Here is a 24,655-nt window from a genome sequence, read left to right as displayed (position 1 = left end):
ACCCGCCGGTGCTGGTTGACTGAAAACAGTCCATTGCACTACGATTCAATAAAATGTTATAATATTTCAGTACAAGATTTGTAGGAAAATTGTATTAAAACTATTTTATGAAGTGGTATATAAAGCATACTATGATTTTACATCTTGTTTTTTATTCGGCCCCTGTAAATCCATTGTCTGTCTCGAAATATTATTCTTAGATTTCAAATTTGGAGAGTCCAATTGACATTCAGACACTGATTTCCTACTGGCGGGGGCATAGAACGAAAATGGGGAAAGAGGGAGAAGCGGTGAGGGGAAGTGAACGAGGGGTGATAGTACAGGGATGAAGCAGCAGCAGCAGCAGCAGCAGCAGCAGCAGCAGCATGTCGAAGAGGACATCAAGGATGTCAGGATGTCAGTTGTAGATCAGGAGAATGACAAGAGAGCTCGAGTTGAGTGCGATGGGCCAGCATTTGTATTAGCTGAGAAAACGAGCGAGGGTATGGAAATCAGGAGGATGGCTGAAGAGATGATGCGGTTTCCTGCTACTCCTCTGGGATACATGAGAAGAAATGCTATGCTAGTTTCCAATAGGAGTCAGAGGAGGAGAAAAAGAAGCAGTCAGATATCAGGGAGTTTTGTAAGGAGAAGAAATGGCGATAGCGAAAGATCATTTAAAGACAAATAGGAGAAAATTGAAGAAGGCTCATTTGTCCACAGTCTTTAGAAATATGCTTATCCTCACGTGCTCAATGCGTGACATGGTGTTGAAGATCTTGTTAGGAGTTGCCAGGAGCGGCAGGAGAGAGATTCCGAGGCGACATGCTGTGAGCGGCCAGGCATCAGATGCGGTGACGATGATGCACGGATGTGCTGTGGTCCGTCGCCCAGCACGAAGCTTGTGATAGCTAGAGGATGAAGAATTGTTTCGGGTTGGAGGTCCTTCTTGAGAAGCTCTTCTCTGTAACAGCGAGGAAATTTTCCTTCCTGCGCAGAATCTGGTTGGTCCTCAAGACGGCATGCATGTCTTATCCGGATCCCTTCCTGCATGCCAGGGACAGCAAGCTCAAGTGTCAGATAGCGGACGCATGCCACTCCAAGAAGATGACGTTGGTGGGTCCCAGAGCTTGCATTCCTATCCTTGCATCATCGGCAGAGCGACCTGACCCCAACTCTTGCAGATTCTCGATCTCGACGAGACTCTCGTCCACAGCAGCGTCAAGGTGAGCGTGTCCTGCTGCCTGTCCTCGCCGAGTGATGCCTGCGATCCCTCGCAGCCCCTCGACTACTACAATTGGAAGATTCACATCCCGGCGTCCGGCGACCAGCGCAGCTGCACCTTCTATGTGAGTTGGAAGAGTTTTGTGTCCTCCCCGCGCCGTCCGGCAGCGCCTCCGCAGCCTCTCCTGTCATGGTTGTCTTCAGTCTTTCCTGACATAAGTCTTGTGCTGTTTCCAGGTTGCTGTTCGCCCCCACACGTCCTTGTTTCTGCAAGCTATGTCAAGGTGGTACGAGGTGGTTGTTTTCACCGCCTCCCTCCAGGTGGTTGAAATCTTTTTCCTCCTGCCCCTCCCCCAACCCCCCCCGCCCCCCCCCCTCGCTTTCCCCTCGTATCTCGGCCATCCTCTCTCATCTCGTTCCTCTGTCCTCTCGTTGCTCTCTTTCCCCCTCCCTCCCTCTCTCTCTTCTCTTGGAGCTTACAGCATCTGCAGCACTACGCTGATCCTGTCATCGACCTCATCGACCCTGGAAAGTGCATCTCTCGTCGTTTTTCCGACCTTCCTGTCGGGTGGAGCAGGTGAAGATGTCCGTGGAGATGACTTCAATGATAACGACGAAGATGATGATATGGAATTTGTGAAAGATGAATGATGATACTGATTATGATGATGCTGATTATGCTGCTGCTTCTGCTGCTGCTGCTGCTGCTGCTGCTACTGATGATGATGATGATGATGACGACGACGACGACGACGATGCATTCGGCACTCTCACCAACATCGCAGGGAAATTTTCTCAAGGACATCTCGGTTGTCCGGCAGGTAAGGCGACACTTGGCTCTTTTTGTGTCTGTTGAGTTTGCTTCTGCTAGGACCTCAGCCAAGTCGTGATCGTTGACAACTGTCCGGCGGCATACAGTCTACATGTCTTAACATGATGTGCAACGTTTGCCGGTGGCTGAAGTAGACGAGCAGGCAGACAACGGCATCCCTATCCAGACGTGGCACAACGACCCCAACGACGATGCTCTCCTCTCTCTGCTACCTGTGAGTGATAGATGTTGATTGATTGATTGAGGGCTGGTAGGCAATGGAAGGGATCGGATGATAGTGATGGAGATGGCGATGATGAGCACGATGATGATGATGATGATGATGAGGAGGAGGAGGAGGTTGTGGTGGTGATGGAGGAGGAGGAGGATGATATGAAGGAGATAGTTGTGGTAATGATGAACATGGATACGATGACAGTGGAGCCTGTGAAGATTGGGTGCATTGAGATTGGGTGGATGAGCTAGCAGACAAGGAGGGAGGGAGAGAGAGGAGGCAGTGCAGCAGCTGCTTCTCATACTGGTCCTAGATCCTCTCGGGTCTGGTGCTTCTCAAGGATGTGCGATCCATTCTCTCATTGCGAAGGTTCGGCAAGAGTGAAACACATCATTGACGTCGCTGACGTGTCACCAACTCGACTGCAGGATGGGCAACAACGGGCGAGCTGTAGTGAAGCAAGTGAGCCAGTGAGCTTGCGAGGGGATTGGAGCAGCTGCCAGCCCGGTCTCATAACATGAATGTTTCGACGGTGTCAAGTGTCAGAATGTCAAACTTTGTGTCTGTTATTCCTTTCTGTCTATTCTTAACGCAAGCCTGTTCGCGGCGGCGTCCAGCTCCATGTGATGCACAGATGTTGAAGAGTGAAGCGATTAAAATGTTACGAGTGATGACGACCTCCGACATCTTCCCTGTCCCATCCACGTGACAGGTCATAATGCTGTTTCAGCTCCCTGATTCTGCGAGGATCCATTTCTCCGAACGTTGTGCTAGTTGTCAGAGGCCCAGGCTTAAAATCGTTGCCATGTGGCCCTCTGCAACAGAATACATTCATCATTGTTGCCAACAAACAGACATCCAACATACTGGCGTGTTGATCACTTCCACGAATATATTTTCTAATTTTACTGATACACTATGTGAGAACGATGAGGTCACCGCTAAAGGCTATGGCTACATGATGCTTCCATCTCATATACAAGTGCTTCCCATCCTTAGGCGACGAGGGTTCCGCTCATATCATTTACATTTCTTGTCTGCATCTGCAGTTGAGAGACTGTCTTCTTGAGCTCATTGATGTTGTCCTAACCCCGCACGTCAAAGATCAACACCTCCTGTACCTCCCACCTCCTTACCTGCAGCTCACGGCAGTGCTTCCGCTCCTTCAGCAGCAGCTCTTGTGCGCTCAGAAGCTCGTTCACCATGTTCGCATGCTCGGTAAGAAGCGCCTGAGTGAGAGTCTGCAAGAACGGGGAAGGAGTCAGCTGGGGCTGACGCTGTCGAGAAGTCGAGCATCTCGTCACCTGCATGCTCTGCAGCTCGTGGATGGCAGTCCATGCAAGAGACTCCTCTCCTGCATCTTTCGTGCTACTCGCCCGATCCCCGCGTGCAGAATCTTGTGAAGCAGCGTCATCACTGAACTCCGTCTTCGGGACTCGATTCTGCAAGTTCTGAATCCAGTTGGAAGTGAAGAGGGACGCAGGAATGCTGGATCCACTATGGTTTGATGCAGGAGATGCCCTGTCTTCATCCTCCGACCCACGGTGAGAGCTCTGATTGTCCAAGAAGCCACCTCTGATCGCTTGATTCAAAGGCCTCAGAAGCGCTTGAGATCCTAGGAAGCTTGTTACAAAGTTGCATGTAACCCAGCAGTAGACCACTCTTACCTGATTCCCAATAGTTGTAGTCCGGCATGTCCTCGAAGGCATCCTGCAGAAGCAGTAAGCAACGAGTCTACAAGCAATCAATAGTCGTCACGTTGTTCGACGAGGTCAAACTCCTATCGTCCATCTCCCCGGACACGTCGCAGTTTCTCACAACATTCTCCCAGATGGAATTTCTGCGCGCGAAGATGTCGTCCCTTCCCATCTGATTGGACAACTGTCCGGGAAATGTCATGAGGAGAAGAGAGTCCTAAGGTTTGGATTACCGCTGCGATGGATGCTGCAGATCGACTTTTGTCGTCGATATGAAGTCCTGCTGTCGATGCCTGAACCGACATCAGCTGAGAAGTGCACGACGATTGATCAGCACCTGTGACATCTCTGAAGGACAGATGGAAGAATTGTCATCGCTATCAAGCATGCTGTTGACGTTGCGGGACTGCAAGATATACATGAGAACAGCAACAATCTCCTTTATCATCGACAGGTCACCTCCAACAAGTCGCAAGCTCCATCTATACCGCTTAGCTCTCGTTCCAAGTCCTGAAGGTTGTAAGGAGAGACAAGTCGTGGAGCAGTATTGCACAACCTGAAGTTGATCGTTGCTGCCTCCTTCTTTCCTTGTGTTGATAGCGCGGCATCGCTCCAACATCTTGATCTTTCGATGAGGCCACTTCTTGATTCCAATCTTTCGACATCCCCTGCGACGCACCAACGTGTCAATCATCCCCTCCCACATTCACATGACATCAATTGATCTCTAACTCACTGTTTGAGCGCAGTCGTACAAACCCCAATCTTCTTGGCGGCAACGCATAGTGGCAAGTGAAAGTGTTTCTTCAGCAGCTCTGCGCTCAGCACGACTGGGAAGGCTTCCGAAGGATCGTGGGCCTCAGGATTCTTCCTTCTCTTGATCCTGGGCTTGACGACTTGCTGTCTTTGCTGCCCAGAGAGACTGCAACCGTTGTCGGACATGGGAAGGATTGAAACATATCCATTGCCCAGCCCCGCACTGTCTCCCATGCCAGCGCCTTCCTTTGCCATCTCTAGACTTGCCGTTGCAAGGATTAAGCAGATTGCGCCGTTGTGCCAATACCTGCTACAGCAAGCTGTATACTGTCTGGATGAATTCGACTGTTCCCTAACAGAAGCACTATGCCAGACAGTAGAACCAGACGTCGATCTGTACACAACGGTCAAATCACGCTTGTTCATGCAAGATCATTTTCAAATATAAAGTCAACCAAAACAGCAAAACTGACATACATGAAAGCGTCTGAAATGGTAAAGATGAGCATATACAGGGGTATTCTTAGGTAATACAACGAGGACCAACATAGGGGACTGGGGCCCACTGCGACAAACGTTGACAAACGTTGAGTAACTTTGTGATATATGCTGGCAAACAATGACAAGATTCTCAACGGTCTATTGACACTATTCAACTAGGCCTGATCCTCACGCTTGTTTGGGATAGAGAGACAAGAACTGGGAGGCCCAAAAAGCACTTGCAGCAGACGCAAACTTGGGCATACAATGGACAGTATCAGATTCACTGCATGCAATTCAGCACACCCTGCTGGCATAGGCTTAGCAGAATTATGCAACAATCACAATGAGTCAGGCAGCTCTGACGACATGGGTATCAATGACTTCTGATGCTTTCTCATGCACAGTGAGGGACTAACAGCAAACGGGTACGGAGCACGTCAGGACATGCAGGATCCACGTAATCACTCAGAAAGGAAGACAAGAAGCGCTTCTAGAAAGCTAGCTCATGCGCCCGAGCTACAATGTGCTGAGGGCCAACACGAAAATCCCAGACAGGGGACGGAGGGGGAGGGGGTGCAAAGGGGGTGAGACTAGGCGACGGACAGCATGCGCAGGAACAAGCAAGCGGAAAGCGTCGAGGACAGGAGGGTGCACGGGTCCAAGTACCCCACCCTTTCCCAAAGATTAGAGGGTCAGTTACGGGTGCTTATTATCTCGTTGACGGTGGGGTGGTGGAGAATGGGGAAGGGTCTACAAAATCCACCTTATAGCTGGATCGTTGCGATCTCCCTATCTCCTTCATATACGGACCACCCCATTGTCGGACCACCCCTATACTGATAAGCCCATATACCCCGTGCCATTGAGCTATAAACACACAGCAACAATGGGAGATAGGGGTAGTTCATTGAGATCAGGTCGGGTAGGTACCCACCCCTACAACAGCACTTGTGCCGATTATGGCACTTGTGTTAAAACAAAAAAAAAGGCTTAAAACTAAATCTCAATTTTTGGTATAAAATATGGTAAATAATAATTGAAAAATCTTGGTGGGTCGACAGGAGGATTGGGGGTGGGGTACAGTCTAGCACAGTGCACAGACTATCGTTGGTGTGGGAATCTAAGGTGGAATATCTTTGGGATATGGTACAACCAACAATAAACTTTGATTGGAGCACTAGTTGAAAGAGGGCATCACTCAACCATGGCCATTAATGACGTGCTTGCTCAGTCTCCCATGCAACGAACAGGTCGTGTCCACGTCGGTGGAACCGTTCCGGGTGAAATGACCGGTGCAGTCAAATGAAGAAGCCATATGGGGGGTAGGGTCCTTTAAGGGAGTTAAATCAATTTAAATGAAAGGAGGTTAAAGTACAGTGCTTCACAGTACCGATCATCGGACTACCCCAGTAGGTCACAACTGACCGGAGAGCTCCTTCTATCTACCCTACCTCCTTTTTGTAAGAGCATCACATGGGTAGTAGTAGGGTACATGGCCAGACCAGGATTTATTCGCCATAAGGTTATTTGAAAGCATCAAGCTGCATGCATTTGTGTTGATGAGATTCAAAATACTAATATAGAGAGACAAGTTTCAAATTTATTGACAAATTTCGTTTGAATGACCTTCTTATTGGGAAATACTCGCTTTCGATGCTCTACGCCGGAGGAAAGCTAGAAGACGGTGTTGAACGACTTGAAACGAAAAAGCGTCCTTTCGTGTTCTATTATAAAATAGTTTTAGTCTCACTGGCAGGGACCTCCCCGAGGCACCGAGAAACAGGTCGGGTTGGAGTGGGGGGCAGGATACAAGATTTCAGGCGCTAACTTTAATGGTGGGTGGGTAGTTGAAAAGTACATGAGGGTGTTGAGTGGGGAAGGGTGGTGTTTCCGAGACACGGTTGGGAAAAGAGAGGTGGGGTGGTGAACTATCTGAATAAGGGTTAGTGGGAGGGGGTCATACACATCTTGGTCTCCTTTACTGCACGGCACGGTGGTCACATTCAAAAATTAGAAAAAAAGAATAAGAAGAAGATCGGACCTCTCCGTAGGATAAGATAGGGGTGATGTGAAGATACCTCTTTGGGGCACCGGTATAAACCTATGAGAAATGACCCTTATCTTGCCTATCCTATCCCTTGCTGACATCACCCCACCCCTTCGACAGGATGAGCATCGCTTGGGAGCATGACCTGAGTAAACAGGCCCCGGAACGACTAGCCTACTACCGTGCCACTGAGTAACTGAGTGCAATCGGATGATCGGACGGGCCGGGCCAGGCTTCGCGGCCGGGCGCCGCCGCCGGTTGCTCAGTGCCAATCGGAAGCCCGGGCCGTCGGCGGCGACGGTCCGCCGGCTCCCTGTAAATTCCAGATTCCAGTTTGTAAACTTGAATGAGTTAATCACTTTTTTTTTCTTCTCTCTTCACTGAAGTTCCCGGCCCCCGAGTCCCGGTTTCCCCTCTTTCACTCAAGTTCAACGGAGTCCACGGTCCTGACTCAGTTCATTGAAGTCACTGCGCACTCAGTGATCGGAAGTCACCGTCACCCGAGTCAACGGTTCCCCGGACCCGGGACCGTGACTCGCCGCCCCCGGCGGCGCGGCCGGCCGGGACTCGGAGTCCCGCCGGGCCGGCGGGCAGCCTGGACGATCGGACTCCGCCCGGCAATGCCGGGCCGACGGGTGACTGTCACCGCCGCGTCCGGCAATTCGATGCCATGATTGAAATGATCATTCTTATTCATCGTCATCTGAGCATCCCATTCTTATCGTCTTCTGAGCCTGGCAGATCAGATGACGGTGAAGAATTGACGTTGACTCGGGCAGTGCAGAAGACAGGCCGGTGTCACTGTCACGATGGCCGAGCGTTCAACTGCAGCATCACTGTGAAGCCGCTTAAACTTCGGCATGACACTCGGATCATACGGTAGACTGTGACCGTCGCATGAGCGGAGCCTCAATCATACAGCTGAGGGAGGCCCTCCTCTTTGTAGCTCTGCCGCGCTACATGGCGGTCTGTGGCGACTGAATAGCATAAAGGGTCGTCATTGGACTCGACTTTCAGAGCCTCAACAACAGTGTCCTGACCCTGACCAGAACTTGACTCGACAAGTTTTATTCACGGTGTCCAGAGCCGAAAGTTTCTTCAGTGAGTCCGAAGTTCACTGTGACTCACCGTCGGATGTCACAGGCCCAGTGAAGGGTTTTGCGGTTATGACACATCATGACTGGCACAGCCTGTGCCGAGGGCCTGCCAGTGCCCACTGTCATGGCAGCTGCCGGAACATCGTCATCTGTGCCACTACTAGACTAGTGGACTGAGTTCGAGCCAGGGGCAGACCGGTCAGTCATGGCAGAAGAACTCTTCATTCCAGCGATCCAGCAGCATGCTCGCGCGGTTCCACCTGCGAAATCAGTCAACCGATTGGCTCGTGTCTGGTCAAACACAACAAGGATCCTCCTCCTCCTCCTCCTCCTCCTCCTCCTCCTCCTCCTCCTCCTCCTCCTCCTCCTCCTCCTTCCCCCACTGAGTCTCTTCGAGTCCCTGCACTGCAAGAGGCGATCGGATCACCTTGAGACGGGTCTTGCTCTCCTCCTCCTGGCTTCCAGCACCATAGCTGCCGATCGCAATGCAGACAAGACCCTGTGGCGGAGGGTGACCCTCCTTGCCTCCTCTGAGCTCGGCTCAAGGCAGACCCTTCCATCCTTGGTGCTCACATAGAACCCATCAGCCACAAGTTGCGACCAGGTCGGGGCGCGATCCGCTCCACCTGACCTGGGACGCTGGAGAGGAAGCGAGGAGACATGCTCGGCTTGCAAGCGAGTCAGCCCGTCCCTCTCTTCGACCTCTTCCTCGTCTATGGTGGAGTTGCGAGCTGAGAGCGCTCCAGCATACGACGCAGCCTCTCCTCTACAACTCTCACGCTCTCCAACGGAGCCGCCCTGTATGCGAGGAGGCTGCTGCCTGCCTCCCGTTTCAAACTGCAGCAAGGATCGGTTGGAGAGCCACTGACGAAGGTTGGCAGCTACAGGAAGTGAGCGGAGGAGACGGCAGCAAAGCTGGATTCTGACGGAGGAGGTCGGTGGCGTCGAGGCCGAGCCCGGGGGACTGGTGAGGAGGAAGCAGCGAGCCTGGTCGCGGGAGACTTGATCCACTGAGAGCTTGACGGCTCGGCCATCGAAGACGACGAACTTGCTGTGAACTTCTACAGCAACTTCGGCTCGCCCGACGAACCTGCTAGTCCCAGAGGAAGGCTCCTCAAATACTTCCACCATCAGACGGCAAGATCGGCCGGGGAGGGCGAATCTGAACCTCTCATTCCATTCCCATGTGCGCGCTCCTCCCCCCCTCTGCTCCTCCTCCTGCCGCCCAGCATTGCTGACTGACGTCCTGTACGCGCCTTGCTTGCAGTCAGAGCTCAGCAGGGTCATCAGTGCAAAGCGTCGCCTCCTCTCCTCTCCTTCGGTGGCGCCAACAAGCTCGAAAATTTTCATGTCCAGCCACCCAAGACACCCAGCCGACGATCCGTCAAGAGCAGCAAGTGCCAGCCGTCTTCCATGCTGAACAGTCTCAGAGATGCTACGAACGTCCTCCTCCTCCTCCTCCTCCTCCTCTTCGTCGGCAGCCTGGCAACCCTTAAACTGGTCCCAAGGAAGAAACGACAGGTCCTCAAGAGTCCACGTTGTTCTCCCCAATCTCACGAGTTTGTGCACGTGGACCTCTACATTTTTCTCTGCTCGCACTATCCTTCCCCATGACGTCTCCTGCGAGGCAACATCCTCAACTTCCCGATTGCTCCTTACCAGCTCGGCCAGCGGGCCGGGAGAGCTTGACGGCTGCTCGGCAAGAGTTCTGAAGGAGGAAGCAGAGAAGGAGCGCTGCAAGGAGACATTGTGAAAAAAAGAGGAGGAGGAGGAGGAGGCAGAGGGCGCTCTGTGTGTCTCGTTGACCTCCAACAACTTCCCTTGAGAGCCTCTTGGGATCCCCAGGACACTCAAAACCACGTCATCGCCTTCCTCGAGTGCAGCTTCGTCGACGACTGAAGCAGCGTCCTCTTTGGGGAGAGACTCGGCTGTGCTCTTGTCGCCTTGCCCTTGCTCTTGCGCTTCCTTACTTCCCTGCTCTTCACTGAGCGGCGAGTACAGGCGGAGCAAGAGCGCCGCGTCCTCTGGGTCCTCGACATCGCACGCGAGTGCTTGCAGCTTCTCTGCCGCGACGGACTCAGGCAGTTCCTGGAGGGAGACGAGAGGAGACAGGCGGAGCAGATCCCGTCCGAGGGACCGAGGAGCAGGAGGGGAGGAGCTCCTACGGAGGTCCTCCACCAGCTCCTTGAGCCTTGCAGCTTCCCGAGCCATCTTGCTCCTCCTCGCTCTTATCCCCTCTGGAGCGAGCAGGAGATCGATCTTCTGTCGGTACCCCCGCACTCGGATGAGCTCCAAGTGGGACCGCAGCCCTTGGACGATGCGACGGGCGACGGAGGGGAGGATGGGGATGTCGAGAACGGACGTGAAGTTGTCCAGAATGAACTGCTGTAGCTCGTCCTGCTCCTGCCCCGCTGCGAGCAGCAGCAGCCTGTCGACAAACTCGTGGCATCGACTGTCCGACGCGGCCCGGTGGACGCCTGCGGACAAGCTTGTCAGCGCCTCCCCTCCCGAGCATCATGACAAAACCCACAGGTCTGCTGATCTAGTTCTTGCTCCTCCTCCCTCACTGACAGGAAGCAGTCCATCCCACAGACGTTGATCTGCAGGTTTCCTTCGCGGTCGATTGCCTGATTGAAAGCGGAAAACTTCTCCACCACGAAGTTTCTGCTCTCGAGGCATCTTGTGATCTGCTGGAAGCCGTGCTGGAGTATCTTGTTCCCGTTCATCCACAGGCTCTTCAGCTGTCGGTTGTACGACAGGCCGTCCAGGAGGTCGGAGATGTCCACGTCATCAAGGTTGTTCTCACTGAGATCGAGACATAGCAGGCTCTGGTTGTCTGCGAGCGAGCTGGCGATCGTTCCGAGCCCTCGGGTCAGGTTGTTGTGACTGAGGTCGAGATTCCTGAGGGTGGTGTTGTGATCCAGACACCTTGCGATGGCACCGGCGTGCCTCCTGTCCAGCTGCAAGTTCTGCAAGGAGAGCTCGTGGATGGAGCTGTTGAGCGCGAGGGAACGCCAGAAGAAGTCGAAGGAGCAGAGCTCCTGCTGATAGTCCACGGACAGATACTTGAGCGATGTGCAGGCGGCAATGCTGCTGAAGAGGTCGTGGATGGCAGCCAGCTCATCACGGCCCATCCTGCCCTCTGGCGACGAGAGTTTGAACTTTGACAGATCCAGCACTTGGATGGCGTTCGTGTCTACCGCTCTGACCAGAGCCTCTGTAACCCTGCCTGCTTCTTGTATACCGTCCTGCTCTTCGTCGTCATCGGCCTGCGGCAAAAGTTCGACATCCTCTTCCTCTTCTCCCTCCTCCACTAGCCAATCTTCCGCTCGGAAAGTTTCGTCCTCGCTGCCAGCCTTGAGGTGGCTGAAGAGGTAACTTTCGTCCAACTCAGGGATGAAGAAGAGCAGGAACTGCAAACATATGAATTGATGGGAAAAGACGAGGAGAGAGAGAGGAGAGAGAGGAGAGAGGAGAGAGGAGAGAGGCAACCAGCGCAGGAGCGAAGAGGAGGCCTACGAAGAGGAAGAGGGCAGAGGAGGGCAAAGAAGAAGAGGAAAGACGAGAGGAGACGGGAAGAGATAGGAGGATAGGGGAGGGGTGGGGAGGAGGGGGAGATAGGAGGCAATGCTTTCAACCTCAAGGAGCTCCACAGCTTCGACATTCTCGTCGTTATCGCGGCCCTGCTCGTCGCCCATCAACAACGACAAGGGGAAGGAGTTTTCATTCACCTGCCCCATGAAGAGTGTGTGCGCCAGGTCGTCCAACTCGCCGGGGTACCTCCTGTCCAGTCTGCGACCCTTGCAGAACTGAGCGAACCTCTTGAGGGAGAGCCGGTCGGGGGTATCCTTGAGGTGATGAAAGATGACTTCCAGGTCAATCTTCTGCTTCAAAGGGTCCAAGGACCTCCTCGACATGGTCGGCGTCCTGAGCAGCGTCTTCAAGTGCCGGTGATCGGCGATAGTCCTGCCCCCCTGTCCCAGGCCCTCTTGCAGCATCCAATCCAGGGTGACCTCAAGGACTTTGCCAACGTGATAAGATGAGAGCTGCTTGCTCAACATGTGGGAGGGAAGGCGAGACATCAGAGTCGTACTCATCTCCTCCACCATGTCCTGACGTTCGTCCAGGGTCCGGAAGATCCTCTCTAGCTCTTGCAGCGCTTTCTCGCGCTCGCGCTTCCCCTCCTGCCCTCCCCCTTTTCGACTGAGCTGCAGGGCAAGGAGGTGGGACAACTTCTCTTCCTGCAGCCTCTGAGTGTCGATGAGCAGCGTCGAGAAGTCGACCTCCCTCCTCGCCATCTCAGCGTCAATGGTCCTCAAGACCCTCAGCAGCTGCTTTTGCTTGAGGTAGCTGGAGAACAACCTGTCTGCTGCTCCGTCCGAGACGAGCGGCCGGCAGTCTGTGAAGGAGACGAGCCCTCTCTGACAGCAGGAGAGGACGATGCTCGGGGAGCTGTCTGTGGAGACATCGCGCACGAATACTATGTCTGCATCGTGAACCCTCTCCTCAACAGCCTCCCACGTGGGAAACTCTCCCTCCTCTGCTCTCCCTCGCAGCTGGGCCTGAGTCCTGGTGCGTACGTGCTGCAGCCTCTTCCCGCCGGGTCCCCTCACGGTTGGAGAGAAGAAGAGCAGGCGGTTGGAGACGGTGACGACGAGGAGAGGAGAGGAGGAGGGGCCAACGAAGCAGAGGCCCTTCACCTCCTCCGCTGTCTCCACAAGGTGAAGGGGGACGAGCTCGAGCACTTGCAAGAAGTCATGCTCTAGAAGCTGAAGGTCTGCCAGCGCCACGTTGCCCAGGATGCCGGAGGGCGAGGAGAGGAGGGACTCGCTGTCCTGCTCCAGCTGCTCCACGAGAACGTAGCCGTCGGTGTAGCCTTCTCCTCGGAGCAGCAGCTGGGCTCCTGGTGGGGGCGAGAGAAAGTTCTTGAGGGGGATGTCGTGGGAGACAACCTTGTGCTCTGCAGCGCTCTGACTCGTGATGAGACAGTGGAGGGGAGGGAGGAGGCGCCAGAGCTTGACGCCGAACTGCAACGAGGCCGATCACCAGAGGAGGAGGAGAGCTGGGAGATGGAAGAAGTGATAGAACAGCGGGTTTGTTGGGATTGACAGCAGTGTGAAGGAGAGAGAAGGAGGAGAAGGCGAAAGGGATATAACAAAGTTCAGTCTGGAGGAGCAGAGGCAGTGGAGAGGTGGGGGCAAGTGGAGGTGGGAGAGATAGGGTAAGCAGAAACACCTGTGCTGGCATCTTGGAAACAGTGACATCGACTGTCGTCTCGCGGCCTGTTCACAATCAACAAGAGAGCATGGAGTAAGTGGTCGGGAGTGGAGAAACGAGAGGAGGAGTCAGCAGGGGAGAAGGCAGAAGGGTGAGCACAGGAGGAGGAATCATTTTGGTAAAGTCATGAAAGGAGGCGAGAGAGAGCAGGAAGGAGAGCAGGAGCTATCGTGGATGTGGGGCATGAAGAGGAAGGGAGGAAGAAATGAGGTTCCCCTCACCTTTCAACTTAACTCTGTAGGCGAATGTAGACTGAAACACTCCTGCTCCTCGCTGCAGCACCTGCTCGACAACCCCGAGCTGCTTCTTCCCCTTTCTCCCCTCCTCGTCCTCCTCCTCCCCCAGGTGGACGGGCTGACCGGCCGTGACCGGCATGTCCTCGCATGACGTCGCTACGACTACGAGCCCAGTGCTGGCAACTATCTCTGCATACTGGAGCTTCTTGCGGAGGAGGACGAGGTCGCTCCTCAGCCCCTCCATCCTCCTCGACACGACCTCAAGAAGCGCGCTGTTCGACTTGCTGAAGGCTCGCAGCAGGAGCTCCTGCGCCCCAACCTCCTCCCGCAACTTTGTCACGGGGAGGAGGGAGGAGGTCAGAGCCCGCACGGCTTCCTCCTCCAGCAGCCTCCCGTGCTCGTCCCAGTCGCCCGATGGGCCGGCGGGTTCGAGGGGGAGGAGGAGCTGGCTGACGGTCTCTACGAAGAACTCCAGGAGGAAGGAGACTAAACCTTGCTTCAGCTCCTTCCTCAGCCCAGTGCTCTGTTCCAACCGCGTGACGATGGCAGAAACTGAGCTCTTCCTCCTCTCAAACTCGCGCGACAGCCGACGGATCTCCTCCTCCACGGCCTGCTTGTCATGGGCCATGACGTGCCGCAAGATATTTTCCACAGGATGACCCACGAGCTTGCTCAGGCTCTTGATCCCTTCCTCATTCACCGCCTGCGCGTACGATCGCTGTATCTTCCAGCTCTCTATCCTCTCCTGCAGCAGAGCTCCCCTCCCGAACCTGCTGAAGTCCCTTGCTCCCACTTTCCGCGCGTACTTTTTCAGGTGCTCGTACAGCGCCAGCCCGCGGTGGAAGGAGGAGGAGAGATGCGCTAGCGATAGCTCCATCGCTTCCACGTCCTCCTCCTTCATCTGCTCCTCCTCTACCTGCAGCCGTGCAGCATGCGTCCAGTGCGCCGGAAGGAGCGCGCGCATGGCCGTCCTGAGCTGATCGCTCAGCGGCTGGCTTGCTAGGCTCAAATGTCTGACCGCAAGCTCCTCCCTCAGTTTGAAGACCTGCACGAAGCGCGCTCCTCTCCCTCCTCCCTCCTCCGGCCTCCCCCTCTCCTCTAGCATGCTCTCTCCCCAACAGACCACGTTCCCCCGCATGTCGGAGGAGACGAGTAGCCTCCCATTCACCTCGCTGAACTTCAAGGCGCACACATGCCCCTCATGCGCATCAAGAACTTCCAGCAACCTCCACCGTTGGTCTATCCCCCCCTCCTCCCTCGAGGACGGACTCCACAGCTTCACCCTCCTGTCGTGCCCGCCGGACGCCAGGAGCGGAAGGGATCGCCTGGTGCTGCGGAGGTCGAGGCAGGAAATCGCCTCCGAGTGGGAGAGAGAATTTCTCTCGCAGAAGACGTTCTTGTCGTCTACAAGAGTCTGATGGAGCAACCAGTACGAGACATGCCCGGCCTTGGAGTCTTCTTTCTCCTTCCCCTCCCCCTCCCCTTCTCCATCATCTCCTCTCTCCTCCTCCTCCTCCTCCTCCTCTCTCCCCTCCTTCCCAGTTGTACGCAGCGAGTCGATAGCCTGGAAATGACTTGTACCGTCGTCGACGAACACAACCCTCGCGCTTTTGAGCTCCAGCCTCACATCATGGTACCTGGAGGCATGTAAGTGCGAGCACAACAACATGCAACGAGACAGTTTGCTCCTCTTGTCCCTTGCCATCTCAAGCAGCTCCGCAACCTGCAGCTCGTCACTCCCGCGCATCCCCGGCAGCTTCGAGTCACCTGCATCTCTGCGCTGACCTTAGGGACGTCGAGCCCGTCCTCGTGGCTGCAGCGCATGTTAAATAACGAGAGGGGGGCTGGGGAGGCAACCTGGTCAGGGGGGAGGGGAGGAAGGCAACGTCGACGACAACATCCTTGTCGTTTACCTCCACCATCTTCACGTGAAACTTCGCCTCCTCGACGTCCAGGAGGAGAGCAATGTTCCTCCTCAGCCCGCCAACAAGGAGCAGGAGGTTGTCGCGCATGTGCGGGTCCTCCTGCCAGGTGTTTTCCAGGACTAGCCGCACTGCCGCCCTCTTGTCGTAGCCCAGCACAGTCGGCCCATGCACCGCAGGAGCTCCCTTGCCTCCTGACGGAGCCGCTGCCATGCTGACAAGCCTCCACAGCTTGACGGTCCTGTCCGCCGACGCTGTGGCGACCATGGGTGGGTTCGAAGGGACGGCCTCGTCCTCTATGAATGCGATGCTCGTCACCCTTTCCTGGTGCCCCTTCTCCATGTTCTTCACTCCCTCCTCCACCCGCTTCCACTCCTCCTCCTCCTTCTTCCACACCTGCACGCTGCTTCCCTTCCCTGTGCAAACAACGAGCCTCCCGTCCCTGCTCATGGCGCATGCTAGCGCCCTCGCCTTCACTTGCTCTTGCATCCTTGTATTGATCCCCTACCCCGCACTTCCTCCTATGACCTCCTGCTCCTGCTCCTGCTCCTGCTCCTGCTCCTGCTCCTGCTCCTGCTCCTGCTCCTGCTCTGCGTCATGATACCGCCCTCACATTTTCCCTCCCTTTCGCCCTTGGCAGTTTTTCACTGCCCCCCCTCCCCCTCCCCTACTGCTCCAGTGCCAGCCCAGGCAACCCGTTCCGGACTGCGTCCTCCTCCTCATCTCTCTCCTCTCCCTTCCCTTCCTCCTTGGCTCCTCCTCTACCGCTCTCTCCCATGGCGGGAGGGAGGAAGAAGTCAAAGAAGCGCCTGCCCATAGCAATGACGCTCTTCGTTCCCTTCATTGCTTTCGCCATGCCGGCGGCTCTGTCACATCCTTCATGCCCGCTGGCCAAGAAAGGCGACGCAGGCTCAGCATTGCAGACAGCCGAGATGCTGCGAGTGCAGGGAGACGAAGGAGGGGCGTATCGATGCTACTGGGCGGCGGCGGAGTGGAGGGAGGATTGCGATCCTGGGCTGTGGGAGATGGTGGCTGGCATGGCAGAGAGGACAGCGGGCAAGGGACCAGCACAGGATGGTTACCTCCCCTGCTATCAGCTCGGCCGAGCTGCTTCCTGCCATGCTGGGGCGATGGATGCTCGGCTGGCCAGACACGTAGCGCATGCTGAGTGCTACAGGAAGGTGGGCAATATGACCGGGGCCGCGCGCGCGCTGCGGGCGATGCTCGACGACGACCTCGTGAGGAGGGAGGATCCCGGATCTTGCTTGCATGCTGCTAACCAGGTCGCCGAGCTCGCCATGTCAGGAGCAGTGCCATGGCAGTTCGCGGAGGAAAGCTTCGAGATGCTGCACAAAGGATGGAGCGGGAACGGTTACTCGCTCCGCAGCTTCGGGCTGATCAAGACGCAGGTCAACCGGGTGGAGGAAGCGCTCAGCCTCTTCCAGCAGTCCCTAAAGCTCCTCCCCGACCACTACACGCACAGTCAGGCCCTCGTCGCATGCAACCAGCTGAAGCGCTTCGATGAGGCTCTAGAGCACGCGAGGGCCTGCATTGACCTGCAGCCCGGCAACCCGGAGTACCTCAGGAACTTCGGCTCTGCTCTCGTCAAGCTGGGCAGGTTCGAGGAAGCCCTGCCTCACCTCCTTCGCGCGCAGAAGCTCGTCCCCTCCGACCACTCCGTGTACATCGAGATCGGCTTCGCTCACATGGGAGTCGGGAGGCTGGAGGAGGCAGCAGAGATGATGGAGAGAGGTGAGGGTGGGGACGATGAGAAGAGGAGGCAGAGAAAGGGCAGCAGCAGCAGCAGAATCAGTAGCAGAATCAGCAGCAGCAGCAGCAGCAGCAGCAGTATCAGCATCAGCATCAGAAGCAGTATCAGCAGCAGCATCAGCAGTATCAGTATCAGCAGCAGTATCAGCAGCAGTATCAGCAGCAGCAGCAGCAGCAGCAGTATCAGCATCAGCAGCAGCAGCAGCAGCAGTATCAGGACAACATTGACGGTAGTGATGGGAAGGTATCGAACTGGGGGCACCGAACTTCCGCCTTTGGCTGTTTGTCGCCTCGGCGTATACCAAGGCAAATCTTCACCACAAGGCGAGGAGAGCGCACTTGAAAGCAGTCAAAGCTTGCAAGAGAGAATCCAAGGGGATGACGAAGGAGGAACGAAAGCAAGAATGCCTGCTCGCGCTGGGGAGATACCTAGGTGATGTACAGAGCTCTTCTCATCCTCAATGCAGATTGTTCCTCCCTACCACTCTGGGCTGACATTCATGCTCGCTTGCAGAGAGCTTGCAGAGGGACTGCGACTGGTCCAAGTGGGAGCAGTACGCTCAGATTGAGGATCAGTTGTTGAGCAGGACTGCCATGGAGAGGGTCCTGACGCCTTTTCAAGTTGGTCTAGCCTCGCCTCAGCGTCCTGCGGCCTGACTGGATAGAGCAGGTCAACAAGGGCCCTTTCTCCCTGCACGCCCTCCGGAACTTGACGCAAGTGAATTGCTGAGGTCTGCAGGCCACCCGACTGATCCCTTCCTCTCACTGCAGAGGGAAGCGCAGAAGAAAATACCGGAGATCGCTACTCCCCTCCCCCTCCCGCCTCCCCTCCTATCCCCCCTCCGCGTCGGCATGTTGTGGACGGGCACCTACGACTCTGAGTTTGCCAACAACGTCGTCTCCGTGCTCGAGATGGATCCGGTACATTCCGAACTCACTCCCTGCTCGCCTTCCCCAGCTCGTTCAGCTGAGCGCTTCCGTCAGATCCTACGTGCCATCGAGACGAACCGGCTGCAGCTGTTCTGGTTTTCCATCAACGACCATGAAAGCGACGGCATTGGCCATTACAAGTCCAAGGAGCGGATCCGGTCTGACATCGCCCTGTGCTCCCAACCCCCCTGACCTCCCTCAGCAAGCTGCTCGGCGACAGGTTCCTCGTCCTCCACACCGAGGTCCAGCGCCCCGACGATGGGGCCAAGCACGAAGGGGTCGACTGCGCGTCTTCCATCCGCAAGTTCAACCTCCACATGCTCTTTAACCTCCCCGGATGGCTCAACGAGGCCACCATGTCGGTCAGCGCTGCCATCCCTTGCGCCCTTCAGGTGAGGTGGGACCGGCCCGTCTTTCCCCTCACTCTCGCCCTCATCAGGTTGCCTTCAAAGGATACGCAGGTACCCTAGGAGCCTCCTACGTGCAGGTGAGGAGAATGACTTTCCTTGTTGATCCTGCTGCTGATACTACGTCTCCCTCGTTCCTTCTCTCCCTCACCACCTCCCCTCTCTCTGCTCCTACCATGCTCTCTTTCCTGACTTCGTTCTCCTCCCTGTTCTTTCCCCCCTCCTGGCCCTGCGTCTCTGCGCTCTCAGCACCTCCTGACCGACAGGATCTCGAGCCCTCCGGAACTCTCACACGGCTACACGGAGAAGCTGGTGTACATGCCGCACTCCTTCTACCCTGTCGGCAACTTGCAGACGTACAGGAGAGACAGCCGGGCGGGGATCGCTGTCGACCGACCGCATCAGCTGCGAGAGGAGCTTGGACTTCCTGCGCAGGGAGCCTTAGTGTTCGGAGCTTTCAACGACCACTACAAGATCGACCCGCAGCTGTTCCGGATGTGGATGCGCCTGCTGCGCAGCTCCAACGGCAGCGTCATCTGGACGATCAGGCACGGAGGGGAGGCGATTCTACAGAAGGAGGCGGTGAAGGAGGGGATAGACCCCGCCAGGCTGGTCATTGCAGAGCCCTTCCCCAAGGTGGAGCACCTAGCCATCAAGGGGTACAGCGACGTGTTTCTTGACACGCATCTCTACAACGGCCACAGCACAACCTCCGACATGCTCTGGGCTCAGGTAGCTCTCCTGACCGCTTCTTCCTTCCCGCCTCATCCGCTTGCTCCCTCCCAGGTGCCTGTCGTGACACTACCCGGCGAGAAGATGGCTGCAAGGACTGCTGCAGGAATCATGGCCGCGGCGAACGCCGCCATCGGCATCGCGCGCAACCATGACGATTACTTTGAGCTGAGCAAGAGGCTAGCACAAGTTGCTCAAAGGCTAAGGGGAGCAGGTGAGATTCTACATAGAGAGCAGCTGTCCAACACGAAACTATTTAACATGAACCTTTTCGCCGACAACCTACTAAGGTAATGCTGTCTTGTTGTCTCCGATGCGGGGCATTGAAACCTTGCAGGTGCATGAGGATCATCGTCGATGCGCATGCATCGTACCCGGAGAGGAAATTTAACCTTGTTGTTGCATCTGAATGAACTTCAAGCGTTCTTCTCTTTCAAGCCCGCTTCGCCTTCAAGAAACACGCCATGAGCTCCTGAAACTCCTTCTTGCAGACATCCTTGTCGACGAGCTTCTGTGCCTGGATGCAGCATCTACCATACACAAGAGCCGCTTCGCCGCATGCCTTCATCCTCCTCCCCATCTCCCTCCCTTCCCTCACACCGCGACCGCCGTTCGCCATGTCCGATGCACGGGCCCCCCTCAGCGAAATTTTGAAGGCATCACCGTGCCAACATCAAGAGATTTTAAAACATTTTTCGTTTTAAAAAGCTATTTTGTTTACAATAGAACTAACGGGTAGTTTTAATTTAAATTATTTTATTTTTAAACAGCCCCGCTGGCTACAAATGTAAGTTTTTTATATCTAATTTAGGGAGAAATATCTATTTTGAGAAATGAGATCTATTTATACAGGCACAAATGGGAGGATGACTATTAGTCGATGTCTATGAAACCGTACCAGTATCTCAGTTTAAAAACAATACAAGTAATCCATTTATAATCAGATGCGCACTTTGGTGTGGGGGGGGTGGGGGTGGGGGTGGGGGTGGGGGTAGACTTGTTCTGCATGGGGTGGGCACCCTATTTTAATTGCTGACGGGGGTGGTAGGGTGGGCATGAGAGTGGCGGGGTTTGTAGGAATACAGCAAGGAAAGATTCGCAGAGGGTGGGGTAGGGAACAAAAGGCGCAGGGGAAATAACATGGGGTGGGTGTAGGGGTTTCAACGAGCAATACTAGAAACGGGGTGGTATTCAATGAAATGATTGGTAAATGTGTGGGGGTGGGTGTGAGTACCGCCCCTTCACAGCACACCACCGGTGGTACTCGAACTACCACCCCCTACAAATGGGCTTCATTTCCCACACCCCTCCTCGTTCCTCGCAGCCTCTTCCAGGTTTCCATGCCCTCGATGCACTGCGTGACGATCGCGTCCTTCCCCTTCATTGCTCGTGCGTGCCATCTGTACTCCTCTGATTTTCCTCCTTCCTTCTCTTTTCGATGATTTTTGAGCTCCTGTCGCCTTCGTTTCCCCCTCCCACAGTGCCAAAACATGTATTGGTTGTATAGCATCAAATTGCAGTGGAGCAGGATTTTCAACCAAATCCTGTTGCTATGGTATGAACTTCCTCAGTGAACTCGATCTCGCGACATGTATCATGATGTTGAGAAATATCGTGAAGTGAAGTCTACAAAATCACTCACAGGTGGTTGAAAGAATCCAATTAACACGTTTTGTAGATATGAATTTCCGAGTACTCCCTGCCCTGTGTCTCTTCCTGACCATCGTCTCCCTTGCCTACGGCTTCATCCAGCCGGTCAATCTCGGTGATCATCGCCCTTTGACGCATACTTCCTGGTGTTCTAATCGCCTTTCAGCCCTCCGCTCATCCCAAGCAGCCATCACACCTCAAGTCAACGCCAAAATGTAGAAGATGAATCTTGCCTCCTGATTCTTGTCTGATTCATCTGTTGCAGTTCCAGTGTACAGCTTAGAGCAAAGCCAGACGAAGATGATGACGAATTGCTGGAGGTGAGAAGTTACGGCGATGTCCTTCCGAGTTGTTGGCTGATTTGTTGAAAGGAATGCATGCTTGTAATGAAGCCATGCGATCCCAAGGTCACCACCGATGATGATGAATGCATTGATGAGAAGGTTCGTGCTTTTTTGAATGTGTGATCAAATTTATCTTACACAAACCTACCAGGCACTCGAAACTTGCCAAGCGGCCAGCGAGGCAGCAGTACGGGCTAAGCTTGCAAACCTTGCGGCGAAAGATGATAAGGAAGACAGAGATCTCGCTGAAGGATCCTATTGATCGACAATTCCTAAATCTGCCACTCTTTGTGCATATTCTCTTTCTGAAAATCCTTAAAAACAACTTGCTTTATTCCAGTCTGTCGTTACTTACTGCGTGTGATACCACACCTCACCTGATCTTTAATCAGGTTCCAAGAAGAACGACATTGCAATGGCTACGTCATCTCAACGTCTTTGTTTCTTACCTGAGTTGTCATCTCCATCTTCAGTTGCATCATTGCTCCAGATCTCCTCTTGTCTCACTTTCGGAAGTCTTCACAGAGCTTTCACCAGGTGACATCTGCCAAACTACCATAGGCCATAGGGGTCCATGCCTGGGAAACTGAGGGTGGGGGTACTGAACTTGATCATGAGGCGGAGTTGAAGGGGGTAGGTAGGAGGTCACTGTGGACCCCAACGGACCCCGGTGTGCATGTCGTGGAGACACTGGTAAAAAGTGGGTGGGGGTATATCATGGAGGGGTGTAAATATCGAATTAGATATGGTATTGATACGGGTAGGTTGTCAGGAAAGGCAGTCCCGGGGGTGGGGTTAGTAAACTTGGAGGTACGGTAGCGAATGGGTTTAGTAGGGGGAGGGGGTACTTCCCTGGGATGGTGGGGGGTATAAGATTTGACTGAGAGGTTGATGGGTAGGGTCCTTCCAATAATTTGTTGGAACGGAAAATGCGTAGGATGGGAGACGAGGAGGGGAGCAAGGAGGAGAATAGGAGCAGAAATGAGAAGAACATCTTGAGAGTAGACCGGAAATGTTGGATATGAAAAGATGCCAGAAGATATAAAAAGTTTCAGCGATTTAGTAGGCAAAGGTACAGTATTGCAGGTTTTGAGAAGAGCTTGATGAGAAATGAACTCAGGCGATATCCATGCGTATAGTGTCAAATTATCTTATCACCAATGCCGTGATGAGCATCATGTGTCAGAAATTTCTTGTCGCTTGTTGATCAAGTGTTGCCCATTAGAATAGTTCTGTCACCATAGTTTAGAAATTAACACCATAGTCAGAAATGGCTCATCAATCTTTCTGGGGACTTGCTTTGTTCCATCAAAAACACTTACAAGAGCTTGCAGAACCAATACTACTCAACAGACAGAGCAAGGAAACCAGGAGTCCCCTTGTCTTTGGGGGGTCAAACAGGTGGGAACATTGAAAACCTTCCACTCCCAGATGGGAGGACAAGAATCAAAGTCTAGATACGACCAAGAGGGGAGCTCGGGGCTCGGGTCGCTGTGCGTGAGGACGGAGATGCTGGATCATTGCAGATCAGGCTCGCACGGCAACTCGGATAGGTCGAAGCATCCTTCAGGGACCGAGAAGTTGATTGCTTCCTTCGGCTCCCCGCTGCATGCTGCGGCTGTGAGAGCATCTCACTGCTGTGCGGGGAGTTGCATGCTCATTGCTGTCTTGGATGCAGGTGATAGGCTATCCTTCTGACATCAACATGCTGTACGAAGCTGGACATGACCTGGAGCGCCGAGACGCTGCCGGCAGAACAGCGTGAGGGCGGAGAGGAGGGTGAAGAGAAGGAGAAGGTTCAATTGATGTGCTGCATCAGATGCCACTTGGCGGCTTCATCGGGAAAACTTCAGAACCTGCAGGCAACTCGGTGTTGTGCGGGAGAGGAGGCGTTGTGAGGTTGAAGTTGCAGATGCTAGTTCACCTCGGCGCGGACTTGCAAGCCAAGGATCTCAAGGGGGATACACCTTTGCAGAGAGCGACAGTAGCCAACCAGAGCAAGGTAGAATGAAGGCGCCGCCCTGTGCGTCCGCCAAGTATGCCGCAGGTTGTGCAGTATATCAAATGGATGATATGGAGCCAGCAAGACAAGTTCTCTAGGGAGTCTGACAGCACCCTGCCCTTGTCAAGAGGGACGGGAAAGTTCTTGACAGATGTCAGGTTGAACTTGCTCGTTCCCCTGTGCTGAGATTGCGCTGACTGCGAGCTTAACAGCATAACAAGCGTCAAGCATGAAGCCCACGTCACTTGCGTGCCCCCGCTGAGGTAGGCTGAACCTTTGTCTTGCTCTCCGCCAGATTCACACAGTCTGCTACACACCAACAGCCCCAACGATCAGTCGATGGAGCAAGGAGGTGGAGCAGGTGGGTCCGACACAAAGAGGCATCGGCAGAGGAACTGACGACGGAAGGCAGATCACTGGTTGAGCAAGGAGAAGTCGATCAGACCGTCGCTGATGAGGATGAGGGAGGGAGGGGCCGGGAGCATGAGCCAGACTTACTCGATGTGAACTAGGAGGAGACTGTACTAAAGAATGCATGTTGTAAACGTTTCAAACTAAGTCGGAGGTAGGAGAAGGAGGAGGGAGGTGCTGAGGAGTGGGGGTTGTGTACTTGAAAAGAGCGAGGGGAGCAGAAGGGGGAGCGAGAAGAAGAGGTTTCCTTGCAGGCTTATCAGATCAGATTAGGCCTGCTTCTGCTTGTTGGCCCTGTGTAAGATCGGGTATGCATACAGCAGCATCGCAAGCACGAAGAAATTGTGGATTGACTCAACAGCCGGCCTGGCGTTAAATCCCAGCCTCGTCCCCACGTGAGCAAACAGCAAGCCACCGTACAGGGGCCCTCCCACCCGCGCAATGGCCTGAAACTCCTGTCATGCCTTTCCCATCTCTGACCATCCTGTCTGACATCCCAATTCTCCTCGTACTCTCCCTCCTTGTCTTGTCCTCTACTTCATATTACGTCTTTCTCTACGGCTGACGAGTCGCCCATCCAAACATCGTGTAGTTGCTGCTTAAAACAATCCTCCTCCTCCTCCTCCCCTCCCCCCCCCCCCAACG

The 24,655-nt window shown here is 54.5% G+C and overlaps 6 protein-coding genes across 6 annotated transcripts; 4 read left to right on the top strand and 2 right to left on the bottom strand.

The window, feature by feature from the left end:
- Positions 1–897: 897 nt before the first annotated feature.
- On the top strand, positions 898–2,723 carry GUITHDRAFT_135382 (hypothetical protein; the record flags this gene model as incomplete). The annotated part of the gene is made up of 9 exons (XM_005837134.1): positions 898–1,095; positions 1,164–1,205; positions 1,260–1,328; positions 1,441–1,524; positions 1,686–1,780; positions 2,083–2,128; positions 2,178–2,249; positions 2,563–2,618; positions 2,678–2,723. The coding sequence occupies 9 exons, from the start codon at positions 898–900 to the stop codon at positions 2,721–2,723; spliced, it is 708 nt and encodes a 235-aa protein (XP_005837191.1).
- A 521-nt stretch (positions 2,724–3,244) lies between these two features.
- Positions 3,245–4,957, bottom strand: GUITHDRAFT_104024 (hypothetical protein; the record flags this gene model as incomplete). Its single annotated transcript, XM_005837133.1, has 10 exons — positions 3,245–3,334; positions 3,386–3,490; positions 3,554–3,864; positions 3,917–3,959; positions 4,008–4,130; positions 4,180–4,239; positions 4,284–4,352; positions 4,406–4,456; positions 4,503–4,614; positions 4,683–4,957. The coding sequence occupies 10 exons, from the start codon at positions 4,955–4,957 to the stop codon at positions 3,245–3,247; spliced, it is 1,239 nt and encodes a 412-aa protein (XP_005837190.1).
- Positions 4,958–8,528: 3,571 nt separating this feature from the next.
- On the bottom strand, positions 8,529–16,253 carry GUITHDRAFT_135380 (hypothetical protein; the record flags this gene model as incomplete). Its single annotated transcript, XM_005837132.1, has 9 exons — positions 8,529–8,589; positions 8,757–10,806; positions 10,860–11,742; positions 11,968–12,012; positions 12,061–13,356; positions 13,565–13,611; positions 13,828–15,565; positions 15,610–15,655; positions 15,700–16,253. The coding sequence occupies 9 exons, from the start codon at positions 16,251–16,253 to the stop codon at positions 8,529–8,531; spliced, it is 6,720 nt and encodes a 2,239-aa protein (XP_005837189.1).
- Positions 16,254–16,540: 287 nt separating this feature from the next.
- On the top strand, positions 16,541–20,231 carry GUITHDRAFT_161893 (hypothetical protein; the record flags this gene model as incomplete). The annotated part of the gene is made up of 10 exons (XM_005837131.1): positions 16,541–17,516; positions 18,049–18,137; positions 18,205–18,252; positions 18,306–18,455; positions 18,519–18,622; positions 18,667–18,856; positions 18,904–18,951; positions 19,121–19,603; positions 19,658–19,893; positions 19,941–20,231. 10 exons carry the CDS (start codon positions 16,541–16,543, stop codon positions 20,014–20,016), a joined length of 2,400 nt encoding a protein of 799 aa, XP_005837188.1. The 3' UTR covers positions 20,017–20,231.
- Positions 20,232–21,283: 1,052 nt separating this feature from the next.
- GUITHDRAFT_135378 (hypothetical protein) lies at positions 21,284–21,859 on the top strand (the record flags this gene model as incomplete). Its single annotated transcript, XM_005837130.1, has 4 exons — positions 21,284–21,468; positions 21,519–21,573; positions 21,625–21,696; positions 21,749–21,859. 4 exons carry the CDS (start codon positions 21,284–21,286, stop codon positions 21,857–21,859), a joined length of 423 nt encoding a protein of 140 aa, XP_005837187.1.
- A 1,169-nt stretch (positions 21,860–23,028) lies between these two features.
- GUITHDRAFT_104020 (hypothetical protein) lies at positions 23,029–23,866 on the top strand (the record flags this gene model as incomplete). Its single annotated transcript, XM_005837129.1, has 6 exons — positions 23,029–23,217; positions 23,276–23,358; positions 23,417–23,472; positions 23,517–23,599; positions 23,645–23,757; positions 23,812–23,866. 6 exons carry the CDS (start codon positions 23,029–23,031, stop codon positions 23,864–23,866), a joined length of 579 nt encoding a protein of 192 aa, XP_005837186.1.
- Positions 23,867–24,655: the final 789 nt, after the last annotated feature.

This window comes from Guillardia theta, assembly GCF_000315625.1.
Source record: "Guillardia theta CCMP2712 unplaced genomic scaffold GUITHscaffold_15, whole genome shotgun sequence".
Classification (NCBI taxonomy): Eukaryota; class Cryptophyceae; order Pyrenomonadales; family Geminigeraceae; genus Guillardia; species Guillardia theta.
Note: the sequence above shows the minus strand (reverse complement) of the source record. Positions and strands in the feature narration are given on the sequence as shown.